Genomic DNA, 14,271 nt, shown 5'->3' on the forward strand with positions numbered 1-14,271 from the left:
GTATGTTGATGGTGCTAATAATCTTTCCAGAGGACGAAATGCTACTTAATGGTGTAGCAAGATGCAACCTGTTATAGATTAATGGCTTTATCTCGACCTCGTATTCATCACTGAATTAGCAAACTATTTTGGCCTATCTCGTGCCATTGATTCTCTAGTTCCAGTTGACGAATATAATCCTGGTTTGGAGTTCAGTATCGATGTATACGTACAAATCGTCCAAACACAGGAGGAGTTAGGAGAACTAACGTATCAGTTTGTCTGAAAAAGCAAGGGTATGCGGAGTTGGAGCGGTTGCAGAAAAACGAAAAATCGACTAGAAACTGAAAAGAACCTGCAAAGACATTGTGTTGCGAGCCGAAAGGTGTCGGGATAAAAATGGCAGTATTTGACAGACGATCGTCAGGTGACCGAAAGGGGTGGAAGCAACACTTCGATGAATACCTGAATGGCGCCCATGCGGAGTACAATGGCGGCGGGGGAGAGCTATTTCGACTCTGCGTCAAACGGAGAAGAGATGCCATCCCCAACGATAGGAGAAATTTAGGAGGCCATCATGCAGCTAATGAAAAGGTTGGAAAAGTTGGCGGAGTTTATTAAAATAAAGCTTGCTTCAGATAGTATTGGAACAAAAACAATTGCGTGTATTCCAGTTATATTGAATTCAAGATCTTTTCTTACACAATTGTAGCATTTTCTACATACTTTTAAGAAAAAATACGGATAAAATTATTCGTGACGGTTGCGAAGGAATTCTCGAACTTTTCCTGTAATATGGCTCATTAGGCGGCGCACATTTTCTTCGTCCGTCGTTTTGGCTATCTTATTCCACCAGGTCTTCATCTGATTGATATCTTTGACAACTTTTCCCTTTGCCTTGAGTCTCCTCTTCATGATTGCCCAGTATTTCTCAATAGGGCGGAACTGAGGGCAATTGGGTGGGTTAAGGTCTTTCGGAACAAACTGGACCCCTTTCTCTGCATACCATTGTTGAGCGACTTCGCTGTAATGACAGCTTGCCAAATCTGGCCAAAATATCACGGGATGGTGGTGGGATCGAATGAACGGCAAAATTCGTTTTTCGAGACACTCCTTTTGGTACAGTTCCGACGTCATTGTCCTATTTGTACCGAAAACTTTCGTTTTTCTGCTACAGCTGCAAATGCCCTGCCCAATCATAAATTTTCTTGCAAATTTGTCTGCAAAAACAAATTTAAATTTGCTTGGAACATCCACCCAGGCCGCTGTCAAGTAACATTTTTGACCTGGCATTTGCCCGAAGTCAGCCTTGACATAGGTTTCACCGTCCTTCAGAAGACACCCGTCGAACTTGGTTAGCACCCGGTCGTATAGCTTTCAAGCACGGATTTGGGCCACACTATTCTGTTTTATGGTTCAGTTTGACTGTTTGCCGAACCGAATTTTCTGGCCAAATCACGGTCCGACAAATTGGGATTGCTCTTGATGGTCTTCAACATCTTATCACGCAGTTTGCGGTCGACAGTTCCACTCCGATGATTAGCTTGAGGCTTCCGAATCGTCGTCAATGTTTCCTTATACCGTTTGATAACGCGCCATACGGTATTTCTCGGCAATTTCAGCTGTTTAGCTAGCCTAGATGCAGACCACAATGGATTTTCCAAATAATTGTGCACATTTTTCCCTTCTTTCGGCTTCCATATTGTTTGTTTGTAAAATACAGTCGTGTTTCAGAAAGTCAAAAATAAATAGGTGAAGCTAACAAAATTTCCGACACGTGGGCGCTAAGAACTTCCAAATCCGCCCACCAAAAGAACCACAATATGAGCAAAAGTTTGTTTCAATTATAAATGAAGCAAGCTTTAAGACCAGAAACACTGGTATCTGCACCAGTGACCACAGTTCTTAGTGGCGCGTATAAAGTGCTGTCTCAAATCATTTTCGACCGACTATCACCAATTGCGAACAGATTAATGGAAATTTATCAACCCAGCTTCGTTCAACGACGATCAACAACCGATCAAATATTTACAAATCAAAAATATTGTAGTGCATAGCATTGGAAATATAGAATGTGGACAAGTCAATAACGTTTATAAACATAAAATAAAAATGACGCTTTTAAATGTTAGCATTGCTCGGGCGCTAATGAAGTCTGGCAACCGAGTATATAATTCTTTTGCGTGTGAGCAACGTATCCCGTAAGGTCGAGTAATGATAGAGAAGTCAGAAACGTCATTTTGTGTGCTTATTTTGAGAGCGAAAGACGTGTTTTAGTTTCGGATACGACACCATTTGTTCGTTGGCTTCAAAGTTGCATATGAAACCATCGACCGAAAAGAGCTATGGAAATCAAGGACGAGAACGGCTTCCCCACGAAGTTGACTAAACTGATTCAAACTACGATGAACGTAACGCTATGCTATGTTCGGTTTTCGGGTGAATTGTCGAGTTTATTCAAATCATACAGAGGGTTTCGTCAGAGTGTTTCCTGCTTCTGATGAAGTTGAGCTAGTGCGAATTTGTCTATCTTGGCTCACTGGTAACGGCGGACAGTGACACCAGCCGTGAGAGTTGGAGGCGTATTGTCAGCGAAAGTCGTGCTTACTATGGGCTTCACAAGCAATTGCGGTCGAACAGATTAAGCCCTCGTACAAAGTGTGCTCTGTACTAGACGCTTATTAGATCGGGAGTTCTCTACGGGCACGAAACGTGGACAATGCTCGAGAAGGTCATGCCAGTAAACGGAGTTTTTGAAAGACCAGCAGTAAAAGCGATCTTCGGTGGGGAAGTATGGAAGCGGAGGATGAACCATGAACCCGCACTGTTCTATGGCGAACAGTACATGGATTCACGCCCAATCGTTCAGTGAATAAAAACTTTGGTGTTAACTACTCATTGCTTTACTTGGGATCGGTACCGGTCCTCAGGTAAATGCGATCTACACGGGCTTAAAAGTAGCGTTCGGTCGCATTGATCACGACATTGTTATTAGGAACCTTCATTTAATTTTTTTCTGCCAGCTTTGTGCACGATTGGAATCTTAAAAACAGAATTGTTCAACTGCTGTGGAGTTCCAAAATGCAGTAACCTTGGGCCTATTTTGTTTTTCCTGTTCTTCGCCGAAGCAGCGAATTCAAATATTTGATGTCTTTATCTTTACAATTACGTGTCCAAACATGTCAAATACGTCACTGAAGTTATGCTCAGTTTGTGCAGCACATCTGTGGCCATCATCCTGCGAAAATTTCGCTTCAAAAACCCGTGCCAGAGCTGAGTTATTCGAGTTTTTCTAAAAAAATCGATCTCGTTCAAATATTTGATGTCTTTATCTTTACAAATACGTGTCCAAACATGTCAAATACGTCACTGAATTTATGCTCAGTTTGTGCAGCGTATCTGTGGCTATCATCCTGTGAAAATTTCGCTTCAAAAATCCGTGCCAGAGCTGAGTTATTCGAGTTTTTCTCGAGTTCGAGTTTTTTCGAGCTCGTTCAAATATTTGATGTCTTTATCTTTACAAATACGTGTCCAAACATGTCAAATACGTCACTGAATTTATGCTCAGTTTATGCAGTACATCTGTGGCAAGCGTGTAGGGCGCTATATCTCTGCATATTAGCGTTGATAGGAGGAAATGCTTATCAACTTAGGAACTATATGGGCTTGTTTCATTATGCCTGATTTTTGTTTTCAGGTATAATAAATTCAAATTTGTCACGAGGTTTTCGAGTCACTTTAAATCTCGCATGTGCATAATATTTTTAGATATAAATTATCAAATTATGGTTGTATATGAGCACCAATGGCATTATATTAAATTTATTAAAAGGTATTTTTTAAAGGTATCTTAATTTTCTTAATTACTGGCTTTACCAGAAAATTTTTGAATAGTCAGGTTAGTCTCATATAACTCCCCCATCTACTAACAACAATTCCTTTCCCGAAATACTTGTGAAGATGCAGAGGATTCCCTGGTCTTTAGTAGCAACAAGTATTGGACTAACATTCCTTCCCATCCCTCCAGGACCCGCATTCGGACGTGGCCGGCGTCGGTATTGATCAGCATGCAGGGACCTGATAAGGTTGCACAATGAGGAATAGCGTGCTGTCCCAAGTATGCTCTTTCCAGCCATCATTTTGCAATTTTCATCGGTTCTGGTCAATAACGGAGTAGCAGCACACGGGCGGTATCCTATGCTTATGCTTATGCTTATGCTTCTTCGCCGATGCAGCGAATTTATACAACGGTAAATGTAAACTGGCTTACGCCGATGATTTTGTAATTTAGTCCTGGAAAATCTTGCTGACTGTTACACCCGCATCTTTAACCCCGTCTGTATCGATTTGCCGAGTGGTGTGAAGTCAACTGGATGATCCATAGCGTAGAGAAACGCGTCGTTTCTTCTTTTTATCACAAAAAGAAACGGGAAGTCTTTAATTTTCCTGTCGTTAGTGATTTTGGAACTTAAAATTAATGCAGTGTATAACCAGTGAATCAACAACTTATAATTAAATTTAATTGTTATGTTCTGTGCATTTCATATGTTGAATGAATTATTTTTTGAGACTTTACTTCGCCGATTTTTTTTATGAAACTATAGTTAAGCAGGAGTCTCGTACCCAATGTATATAAATAAAATCTTTTTCTTTTGCATATAGCTATTTCTCCTAATCAATTACTTTTCAAACAATTTCGAATGTACTTTTCATTGGTATATAAACGTAATCCAACTTTTCTGCTGATTACTAGTTTATACATAAAACGATGGTTTTATTATGCTAGCCATCAACGTAACAGTTGCATCAGGGACGTCCGAGTCAAACTGAGTGCATATACAGCATTAAACTTTACGTTCAATGCAAACAAATTAGTGCGTTATGAAACTGAAACTCGTTGTACGTACCTTTGGCACTATGTAAACACGGTCGCTTGCAACTATTGTGTCCAATCAAATCAATTGGTCAAATCTATAAAAAAAAAGATTTATATATTCTCCATGTTATTCCGTATGGGAAAGTGTCTAGCTCAACATAATTTCACCGTCCTGCTGTCGATGCCCACAAGATTCCGAAAGACGACCGGAGCATCCGCACTTTCCGTACTTTCGGCGTATCCAAAATGTTTCCTCTTACCGTAATATGTTCTGTTAGTAGATGTGCTCGATTGCTACGAAGTAAGAATTAAACAGCGCAAAAGACAAACAGAGTTAATTTAGACTGAAATCGAAAATCAAACAGAGCCAAACCAACCGTTAACATTCTGGCAAAATGTTACCAGGGTGGGCCTGCTCGAACGGGATGTCGCTGGGAACATTCGAACGTGCACAGGTGCCGACTTCTACCCCACGAGGGCGATTTGTTTAATCAAAAATGAAAAACTCAACCAATCGTAATGCTCAACTTCTTGTTGTGCGTTATTACGATATGCAAATTAAATTATGAATGCGAGCAGCCATACACATTTAATAATCATAATTTATTGACATTGAGCACACTGTCGATGCTAAATGTGCCATCCTGATATAGCCGCATTGCACTGGCTGGCTGTGATTCGGGAAAACTGACTATCAGCATTTAGCCGCTGAGACCTTAGCAAAAGATAAACCGTATCTTTTCACACAGCATTTACCGAAGACGGCGGGTTTCCCTCACACGTCATCGACGTCCGACGTCAGTTTATCGCGTGCTAATTAAATTGAGTGATGTAATTAAATGAGTGCGGCAAACTTCCTGGCAAGTCAAACTTCTTCGTTGGCATTCACAAATTTCTCGTTAAATATCATAATTTGGCTGCCTGCTTTATTTGCATGTCTTTCGATCCCATTGCACGAAGACACTAAAGCGGGTGATTTTTGAGGTCTATCAAATGAAAATTGGAACATCCGACCGTGGGTCTCTCGGTGGCAATAATTGAAAGCTGTTATTTTGTGACAAAATCTGCAGATTACCGCCAGAAACATAAAACAAAATAATTAACAACATTTCATCTTCTCTTTCGTTACAGACAAAGGCAGCACATTACATTCGTGCTTCGTGTGCAAGGCGGAGATGTGTCCCCGTACGCGACCACTGGAGCGTGGACGAGGGGCACAGTACGGCATACCGGAAGAGGCGATACCGCCGGGGGCACGTGTTTGCAATACGTGCCAGTGCAAATCGGTGAAATCGAGGTACGACTCGCAATACTATTCACCTTCCGCTACACCGCAGGGTTTAATTCTGAACGATCAATCCGTCCATTTTAGATACACGCATTGTCCTCTACCGACCTGTCCCAATCCGAAAGATAGGGTAAAACGATTCCGAAATTTACCACCACGCTTGTTCGAGCTGTCGGTGGATATCCGCGATCCTATTATTCAGGAGCTGCAGATTCCACCGAACGTGACGAAGTGTTGTTCGGCATGTCTTACTCGTATTCGCCGTAAAATGGGTCCGCATTTGCTAGCAACGAACCTCACCGAGGAGGAAATCACACGAATGAAGAAACTTCTGCAGGATGTTGGTCCGAAATGGAATCACCTCTCCGAAGCATTGAACAAGACTCCTGTCGCACTTAAAAGTTTCTATTTCCACTACAAAAAGAAATATGGTTTTGATTTGGCTGTAACGGAATACTACAAGCAGCACCCAGGTGAGGATAGGCGACCAGCGATGACGGACGGTGATGAATCGGATATGAGCACCTCATCTTCGGATGAACGAGATGGAAGCAGTGACACTACCGCATCCGCTGAAAGTCCCAACAACTCTGTACCATGTAACGCTGCGAAGGAGGAAATTATTACCGTTCCTGAAACGTTAGCACCTCCTCCGTTAACGAAAAATTTCGAGGATGATCGGTTATTACCGCCTGGTCAACCACCGCGTAAGCAGAGATTGACGGAGGAGTATGACAGTTCGGCCACAGAAACCGCAGATGAAGAAAATGAAACATCTCCAGCAAATAGGCAAAGTCCGAAAGTTCACTATCCGCCGCTAGGCAGTGTGAATCCCGTCATTTCTGTACACCACACATCGCTGCAGAATGGCCCCCGTGGTAACGATGTCAGTTCGCCGCAAAATGTTCGGGATGTGGTACTGAATGTGATAGAACGATCTCTAAAATCTAGTATGATGCCAAGTTCTACAAAACCACCGCCGATGAAGTCCATGAACGATTTGTCTTTTGGCCCTCGAGATTATCGAGACATGTCTAAAGGTGCCTCCTTTCAGCGACCACCGTCGGAAGGGATGGCAACACTATCGGTGGTTAATTCTCATGGCCATGCTCAGTCCCCCATAATTTCTCATCACCCTCATCCGATAGGCTCACAGATACAGGCAACCATTACGCCTGTTCCGCAGCAACCACCACAACCCATGGCACAAAGTCAGCAAATGCAATCATCGATGCAGCAGCAACAACAATCGATGCAATCGCAATCACAAGGGGTACATCCGTCACAACAGCAGCCGCAACAACACCAACAACCCCCGCAACAGCAACAGCAACAGCAGCAGCAGCAGCAGCAACCAATTAGTTCTAGTGGGCACGATAAGGATATTTCTGTCGTTTATTTACGTGAAGAACCGCAGACTTTAGATCTCAGCATCAAGAAGCATCAGCGAGATAACTTTCCACCTCCCGCGCACAATAGCAAGCTGCCTAGCAATGCACCCACTCAGTCAGTTCCACCACCGCCGCACTCTGCCAGCAGTAGCAGCACGGTAACGGTTTATCGTTCGGATAACTTTCCACCGCCCAGTCATCAACAGCAAAACATTCCATCGCACGGCGCGCCTTACGGGTTGAGCTACCATGATTCGATGGGACGACCGACAAAGTCACCATCGGGATATATAACAACTGCCCCGGGAGGGCCACCAATTTCTCTCAACCAAGGTCCGGGAGGTCCGCCGAGTCAGCCACCTTCGGTAGTTGGTCGTGGTGGTCAGATGCCACAGCAAACAATTTCACTTACTCCTCCTCCTATCAAGAAGCAGCAAAATGTTCCGAAACTTAGCCCTAAAATGCAGCATCAAGTGCAATCGGCCATGCAGCAACCACCGCCGCAGTCACTCGGACCCAAAGGTTCGATTACCCACGGCACACCAGTGAACTCTGCTGGCCAACAAATTATCATACCAGGTCAAACGACACTAAGCCCGCGATATGACAACATACTTCGTCAAACGCCGCCGTCATCCAACGACAAACATGGCTCCATTACTCAAGGAACACCTGTTCATATGTCCGCTCACGCACTGCCAGATAAACGTGCAGCTTACGAGTACAAATCCTACAATAATCGGCAAAGCCCAGCACAGGTTTCCCAACCGCCGACGCAAGGAAGTCCACAGGCTCCTCAATTCACCTACACAAGAACAGCACCTACCTTCACGTTCGAATCACAGCAGCTGAGTTCGCGTCAAATTATCATGAACGACTACATAACATCCCAGCAAATGCACGGTCAATCGCAAGGACGAAACACAGCCGGCGGTGCTGTAAGCCGTCCGGAAAAGGAATCTCCCTCGCCACGAAACGTCCCCAACATAGCGAATTCGCCGGCGGCTCTCCTGTACGCTGCTGAACGTGAACGTAACTCCAGGCCAGAATACATGAGCCGAGCGTCTCCTGCTGATCACGTTAATAGGTATTGTTCTATAAAACTATAATTGTATTTTGATCGTATTAAACTGAAAAATTTCTTCTAGGGGTTCACCCGTTTTCAGTACTCCCAGTCCGCATCGAACGCCTCCACCGCCGCAACGTCAAGGAGTAATACAACGACACAACACTAGCGGAGCAAGTGGTAGCAATACGGGGAATGCAGGATCGAAACCTCCAAGTCCTGCGCCCAATCGGTTGCATCCGGTACCACCACCGCATCATTACATGCAAGGTAAACATGCAAACGTTATGAAAAATTAAGAAATGAAATGACAATCTTTGTTTGTAATCTCAGGGCACGACGCTTTTACGTCGCTGGTGGACTTAGCGGTTCAGCAACAACCGATGACGGTTCCCCACAAAGACGATAAACGGCAGTCGCTTATCGAGCAGCAGCAAGGGCCGCCTCCACCGCCGACTTCTCACGATATCCGCTATCATCAGGCAACGATGATTCAGATTCACCATCAGCAGCAACAACAACAGCAACAGGCTGCAGCAGCGGCTGCTGCGGCCGCAGTGGCGCAGCATCAGCAACAGCAACAGCAACAACATGCAGCGGCCGTTGCAGTACAGCAGCAGCATGCAGCCGCAGCAGCTGCTGCCCAACATCAGCAACAGGCTTTCCAAAGACAACAACAGGTTAGTAATAATTACTTTGAATATCTCTTCGCTTCATAAAGCCATTTACTATTTTCGAACAGATGGATCTTCAACGACGGCAACAAACGCAGTTGCATCCTTCGTTGCAGCATCCGTCCGTAGTGGCCTATCGGGAGCAACAGCAAATGGAGCGTGATCGTGAGATAAACTATCGGGAACGAATCGAGCGTGAACGCAATCTGGCCGAGCGGGAAAGGGAACGAGAACGTGAGCGCGAACGTGAACGAGAACAACGCGAACAGCGTGAGCAGCGCGAGCGACAACAGCGAGAACGAGACCGGGAACGGATAGCTCATCACGAGGAAGAGGAGCGTAGAAGAAAACACTACGATATAACCAGTGAAAGGATAGACAGGTGACTTTAAAAGCTGACACTCGCGAAAGTGACGACTTTTTTCTAACCCCGTTTTGAATGATATTTTTGCAGACCAATGGAAACGCTTGGAATGCGTCAATCCTCGGACGGCTCGTTGACCGCAGCGAATCTAATTGATGCGATCATAACGCATCAAATTAATCAGACCGCTTCGGAACCACCGTTGCCGCCAAACCGTGATATGCACCGTCCTCCATACGTGAGTATTTTTTAGCTTAACCTATGAATTTTTTCGTTGTCATATGTTCTCATTCATTCAATTAATTTCCAGTTCCCATCTCGAGATCATCGTCCCTCACCGATTAGTGAAAACAACGGAAAATCTCACTCGCCCAATGTGATAAATATAGACGTTGATTCGGAACCGGTTCGGACGAAAAACATTACCATCGGCGAGCTGGCGGAGAGTATCATTGCTAAGGATTATTCACCTAATCCGAACCCATTTCTGCAGATGCGTACCTCAATGATACCAATGTCACTGGAAAGTTCGATAATGAGCGCTTCGGATGCCTGGAAGTATCGTCGGATACCTTCCGGGAAGGAGGAACAACTATCCCACGGTCAGCCTCTACCGCAACAGCAACAACAAGTGCAAATGCAAGTACAACAGCAAGGAATACCCGGGCATCCCCAGTACGTGCACCCACAGCAGCAGTCAAGTAAAGGACCGGGACGTTCGACACCTGATGACAGGCACATTATTCGTATGGCTCAATCGCCAGGTCCCAGGAACAAATTTCACGATTCTGTGTCCCCCGATTCGCACTTCTTCCATCCTGGAGCACCGCTCAGTAGAGGACCTCGCGATTTTGCACTTGATTGTTACGTGAAAAACCGAATAGTGGAAGCAATGCGGACCGAAGACGATAAACGTATTGATGATGGACGGGATTTACAATCTCCCCGAAATCCTTCACCCGCACAACATGGACCTCCTCCACCAGCACACCACAACAAAGATCACGATCGCAGCTCGACTCCCGCTGATATGATGATCGATGAAGAAACTGGGCGACCCGCATCCGTGGGCAATCCCCATCGACCGCCTTCCTCTTCTCAACAGCAGTTGCCGCCGCATTCGCAATCGCAGCAAGGTGGAATGCACAATTCAATCCATTCGTCTCCTTACATGGGTAGCCAGCCTGGTCCACCTCCTGTAACAACCTTTGCACCCCAGACCTACTACCCGTACAGTGCGTTGACAGTTTCCGGTGGCCCGGTTGTCGGAGGACTCGGACCTCCAGTTCCTCCGCCGAAAACAACTCTAATTGTACCGACGCTAGGTGGAGGAAGCGGAATGACAATGAATGACGACCGTCAGTCCTCGTCCTCGTCCGCAACGATTGAGCCAAAGCCACTGCTTTCGTCTCAGTACGAGGCACTTAGCGATGAGGACTAAAGACAGCCAGAATTACACTGATCGCTGTCTTTTGCTTTCGTCGTCGAGGATGTGGACTGAATTAAACACACAACAGACACATACACGTAAGATACATTCAGTATGGAAGCTATCTCACGCAGAAATGTAATTAAATATAAATATTCATTATAACGCAGAAGTATGATGGTAAATACTAAAAAAATATGAAGAATAATTATCTATGCGAAAAATGTATTCAAATGAAAAAAACTAGAACACTTTGAAATCTGATAAAATGCAGAAACCGCTAGAGATATACAACGAGAATTATTATTAAAAAAACATAAAAGCAGAGGAAAGCAAAACCCTATCGACTACTACTACTACAGCAGAAAACAAGAAAATAAAATCTATCCTGTAAAATCATCAGCAGAATAAACTTATTCAGACGTCGAAAGAAACAAAAAAAAAACAGTTATTGCGCTTAACCCTTCTAAGAATTATTCCCGGCTAGAGAGAAGCACATTTAACCACATGCATGCAGCATATGGGCTGCGTTCGATAGGAGGCAAAAACATAGGTGGTTTAGAGTACCGGTCTCGTGAGAAAATGAAAACTAGACTTAGTGAAAGAGACAGAGGCAAGGCACAGGAATGAAAATGGTGTTGTTGTTTAGAATTGTTAATCCTGTGCGAATACAGATGTGTGTGCGTGTGTGTTTGGATCATACGAGAAGGAAAACTTCAAAGAACACTTTTAATTTGTTTAATGGCCCACATTCGGATGACAGGAGCAACTAGTGCGTTAGGTATAACGTAAAAGAAAATAGCTGCTTAATCAATAATGAAGCAAGGCAGAGATTTAAGAAAGAATTATTCGAGCTTGTCAAGCTTCTCAGAAACAGAAATAACTTAAGATAAAATATACAAAACCAACAACTTTAGTGCAACCATGCCAACCGTTCTGAGAGAAAACCAGGGGAAACTTAAAAGCGCATCGCCTAAGTCTGTCCTGTTTCACAATTAGAGAAAAAAAACGGGAACTTCAGTTTTCGTGTTCGAATTTTGCGTTTGTTACGTTCGGTTTCAAATGCAAAGAGAAAATATATTGCAGTTACTAAAAAGTAACGAAACTACAAGTATGTTTATTGTAGTGCAGAACAACTGTGCAGAAGAACTTGTGTAAAGAAGAAAGTAAGCTAACAAGTGGAATAATGTATATGACCCGTTAATAAGTCCAAACTGCTGAGATTACTGCGCGCTGTATAAGCATAACACCGAGCAAGAGAAGAGATAAAATCGCATAGTGTAGCAAGCAACAAAAAAGGTTAGAAATAAAAAAAATTAAAAAAAATGAAAAGGTGGTTTATCGATTTATGTTCTCTACAAAAAGAAAAACATGCATGTAATTATATTATTGTCAAGTTCATTAAAGATAGTTCTCAATTTCTAAGTTACAACTTAAAAGAAGAATGAAGGAGGAAAACTAACGATTAATTGATTACTGAACATATAAATTTAGTTAGGTAGACAGAAAAAATTAGGGCGTCTTATGGCATAAGAGAAAGAGAGAGAATCAATGATTAATATTATGTAAAACTTTGTGTTAAGCCTCTTTTTAGTTTGTAATTATTATCCTTATTTTTCTAAAAAAGTATATATTAACACGATATGCAAAACTAAGCATTAAGTGAATAAAATATAAAATAATTAAAATTGAAATGTTGGTTTTTGGCAGTTCCTTTTTATGAAGATGACATTTAGAAAAATGTCCTACAAGGCAGTGAGCAGCAAACACCAGAACTGTATGTTTTGAAATTCGTAAAACACGCGCCGTCTGGGTGAATTAAAATCAAAATGAAATATGAGAAAGGTGAATGAGAGAGATAATAAATAATCGTTTGGATGATTACCGTTACCAGAGAATCCAAATCAACTTTTACGATGGCTTTCGAAGACTATTCGACTAAATAAGTGATGTTTAAAGAGTACAAAGAATTCGATCAATCGCGCGGTTATCTCCAGATTCAGACGATTTACTATCGTACCTATCCTAACTCATTGCCCGAATTGCTGCTCAGTATAAAACAAAAGACAAAAATATTTTTCAGTCGCTTCCTTTGGTCTATATTGGTCCACGGGGCCACCCGTGTACCGTGTACCCAATGGTTATTTGGCATAACGGCCATTTGACATAACGACTTTTTGGCAAATTGATAATTCAGTCAGATTTTGTGGTTTATGTGCATTGTTATTTACCAGAGACTAATCCACGTGAGGACTAAGGAAAACTAACTTGTAGTCGGTAAAACTAGCCAGAGGTGATTTCTGCGGCGTGAACAGCGTTGCCGACGGCGGCTAACCGGCAAATACTTGCAGCTTGCGGCCATCTCAACCCGGAATCACCTAGAAAAACAACTATATGGTCATAAAATGATGTTTGAGGAATTATGCCAAATGGTCGTTTGTCAAATGACAGCACGCCATTCAAGTGAACACTAACAGTCAGTCTGTCAAAATATCACCCTCCTCTGATCTCTGTACATTTCGACTCACGGCCTACAGCCGAGATACGTTCTGCTATTGATAGTTTCCGTGTGTCATGAAGACAGTACGGCTGCTCGGCTTTGCACTTCTTCTCCTGGCTTCGCTTCTTCTCCAGAAAAAGTTAGATTTGCATTCGTTTTCAATAGGTTGGCCCAACCAGCTAGCACCGGGGTACGATGTTGCCCTAACAAGCCAGTCGTCGTATGTTCGAATCTTGACTGGGTGGTGCCGCTACAGAGTTAACAGGATCTTTGCATTAGCCCCGTAGTTTTCCCGTACTCTAACAACCGGCTGCGAAGTCTGTCGATAAAGAAGGGTTCAAGTTCTGAAGAACGTTTATACCCATGGCTTTGCTTCAACAGGCTGTATTTTTTGGTGTATATTTTAACTATTACTGGGTATTATTAGCACCCCCATCTACAAGTGTTGGGCAATTTTCGTTCGTTTGCTAGTGTGCACTGAACCATCAGTGCCGCGGTTTGGATTCCTCTTCCTGATCAATCTGGATATTATAGTCTTTGAGTATTACAGACTTGAGCATGTTTTATAAGATAAATCAAGAATTTGTTGTTTTACACTAGAATTGGAAAAAGCTGATTAGACAAGAGAGGATAGAAACCGGCCGCAGCATTCAAGCGTTATCGACTTTCCAGCGGAGGGCTAGTCGTTCTAAAAAACGTGTCAA

At 43.2% G+C, this 14,271-nt stretch overlaps 1 protein-coding gene across 4 annotated transcripts in view; it reads left to right on the forward strand.

Annotated features, from left to right (window-relative positions):
• LOC128738148 (uncharacterized) overlaps positions 1 to 12,702 on the forward strand; it is a 106,248-nt gene extending 93,546 nt beyond the window's left edge. For 3 of the 4 annotated variants that reach the window (XM_053833038.1, XM_053833039.1, XM_053833041.1), the window contains 6 exons: positions 5,987 to 8,621; positions 8,683 to 8,870; positions 8,934 to 9,280; positions 9,343 to 9,656; positions 9,729 to 9,876; positions 9,949 to 12,702. In XM_053833038.1, the coding sequence (XP_053689013.1) occupies positions 5,987 to 8,621; positions 8,683 to 8,870; positions 8,934 to 9,280; positions 9,343 to 9,656; positions 9,729 to 9,876; positions 9,949 to 11,079 (4,763 nt within the window). In that variant the 3' untranslated portion in view covers positions 11,080 to 12,702. The remainder of the gene's footprint in view (positions 1 to 5,986; positions 8,622 to 8,682; positions 8,871 to 8,933; positions 9,281 to 9,342; positions 9,657 to 9,728; positions 9,877 to 9,948) is intronic. The other variant, XM_053833040.1, reaches the window with a different exon arrangement.
• The last annotated feature ends 1,569 nt before the right edge of the window (positions 12,703 to 14,271 follow it).

Source organism: Sabethes cyaneus, chromosome 2, assembly GCF_943734655.1.
Source record: "Sabethes cyaneus chromosome 2, idSabCyanKW18_F2, whole genome shotgun sequence".
NCBI classification, from domain to species: domain Eukaryota; kingdom Metazoa; phylum Arthropoda; class Insecta; order Diptera; family Culicidae; genus Sabethes; species Sabethes cyaneus.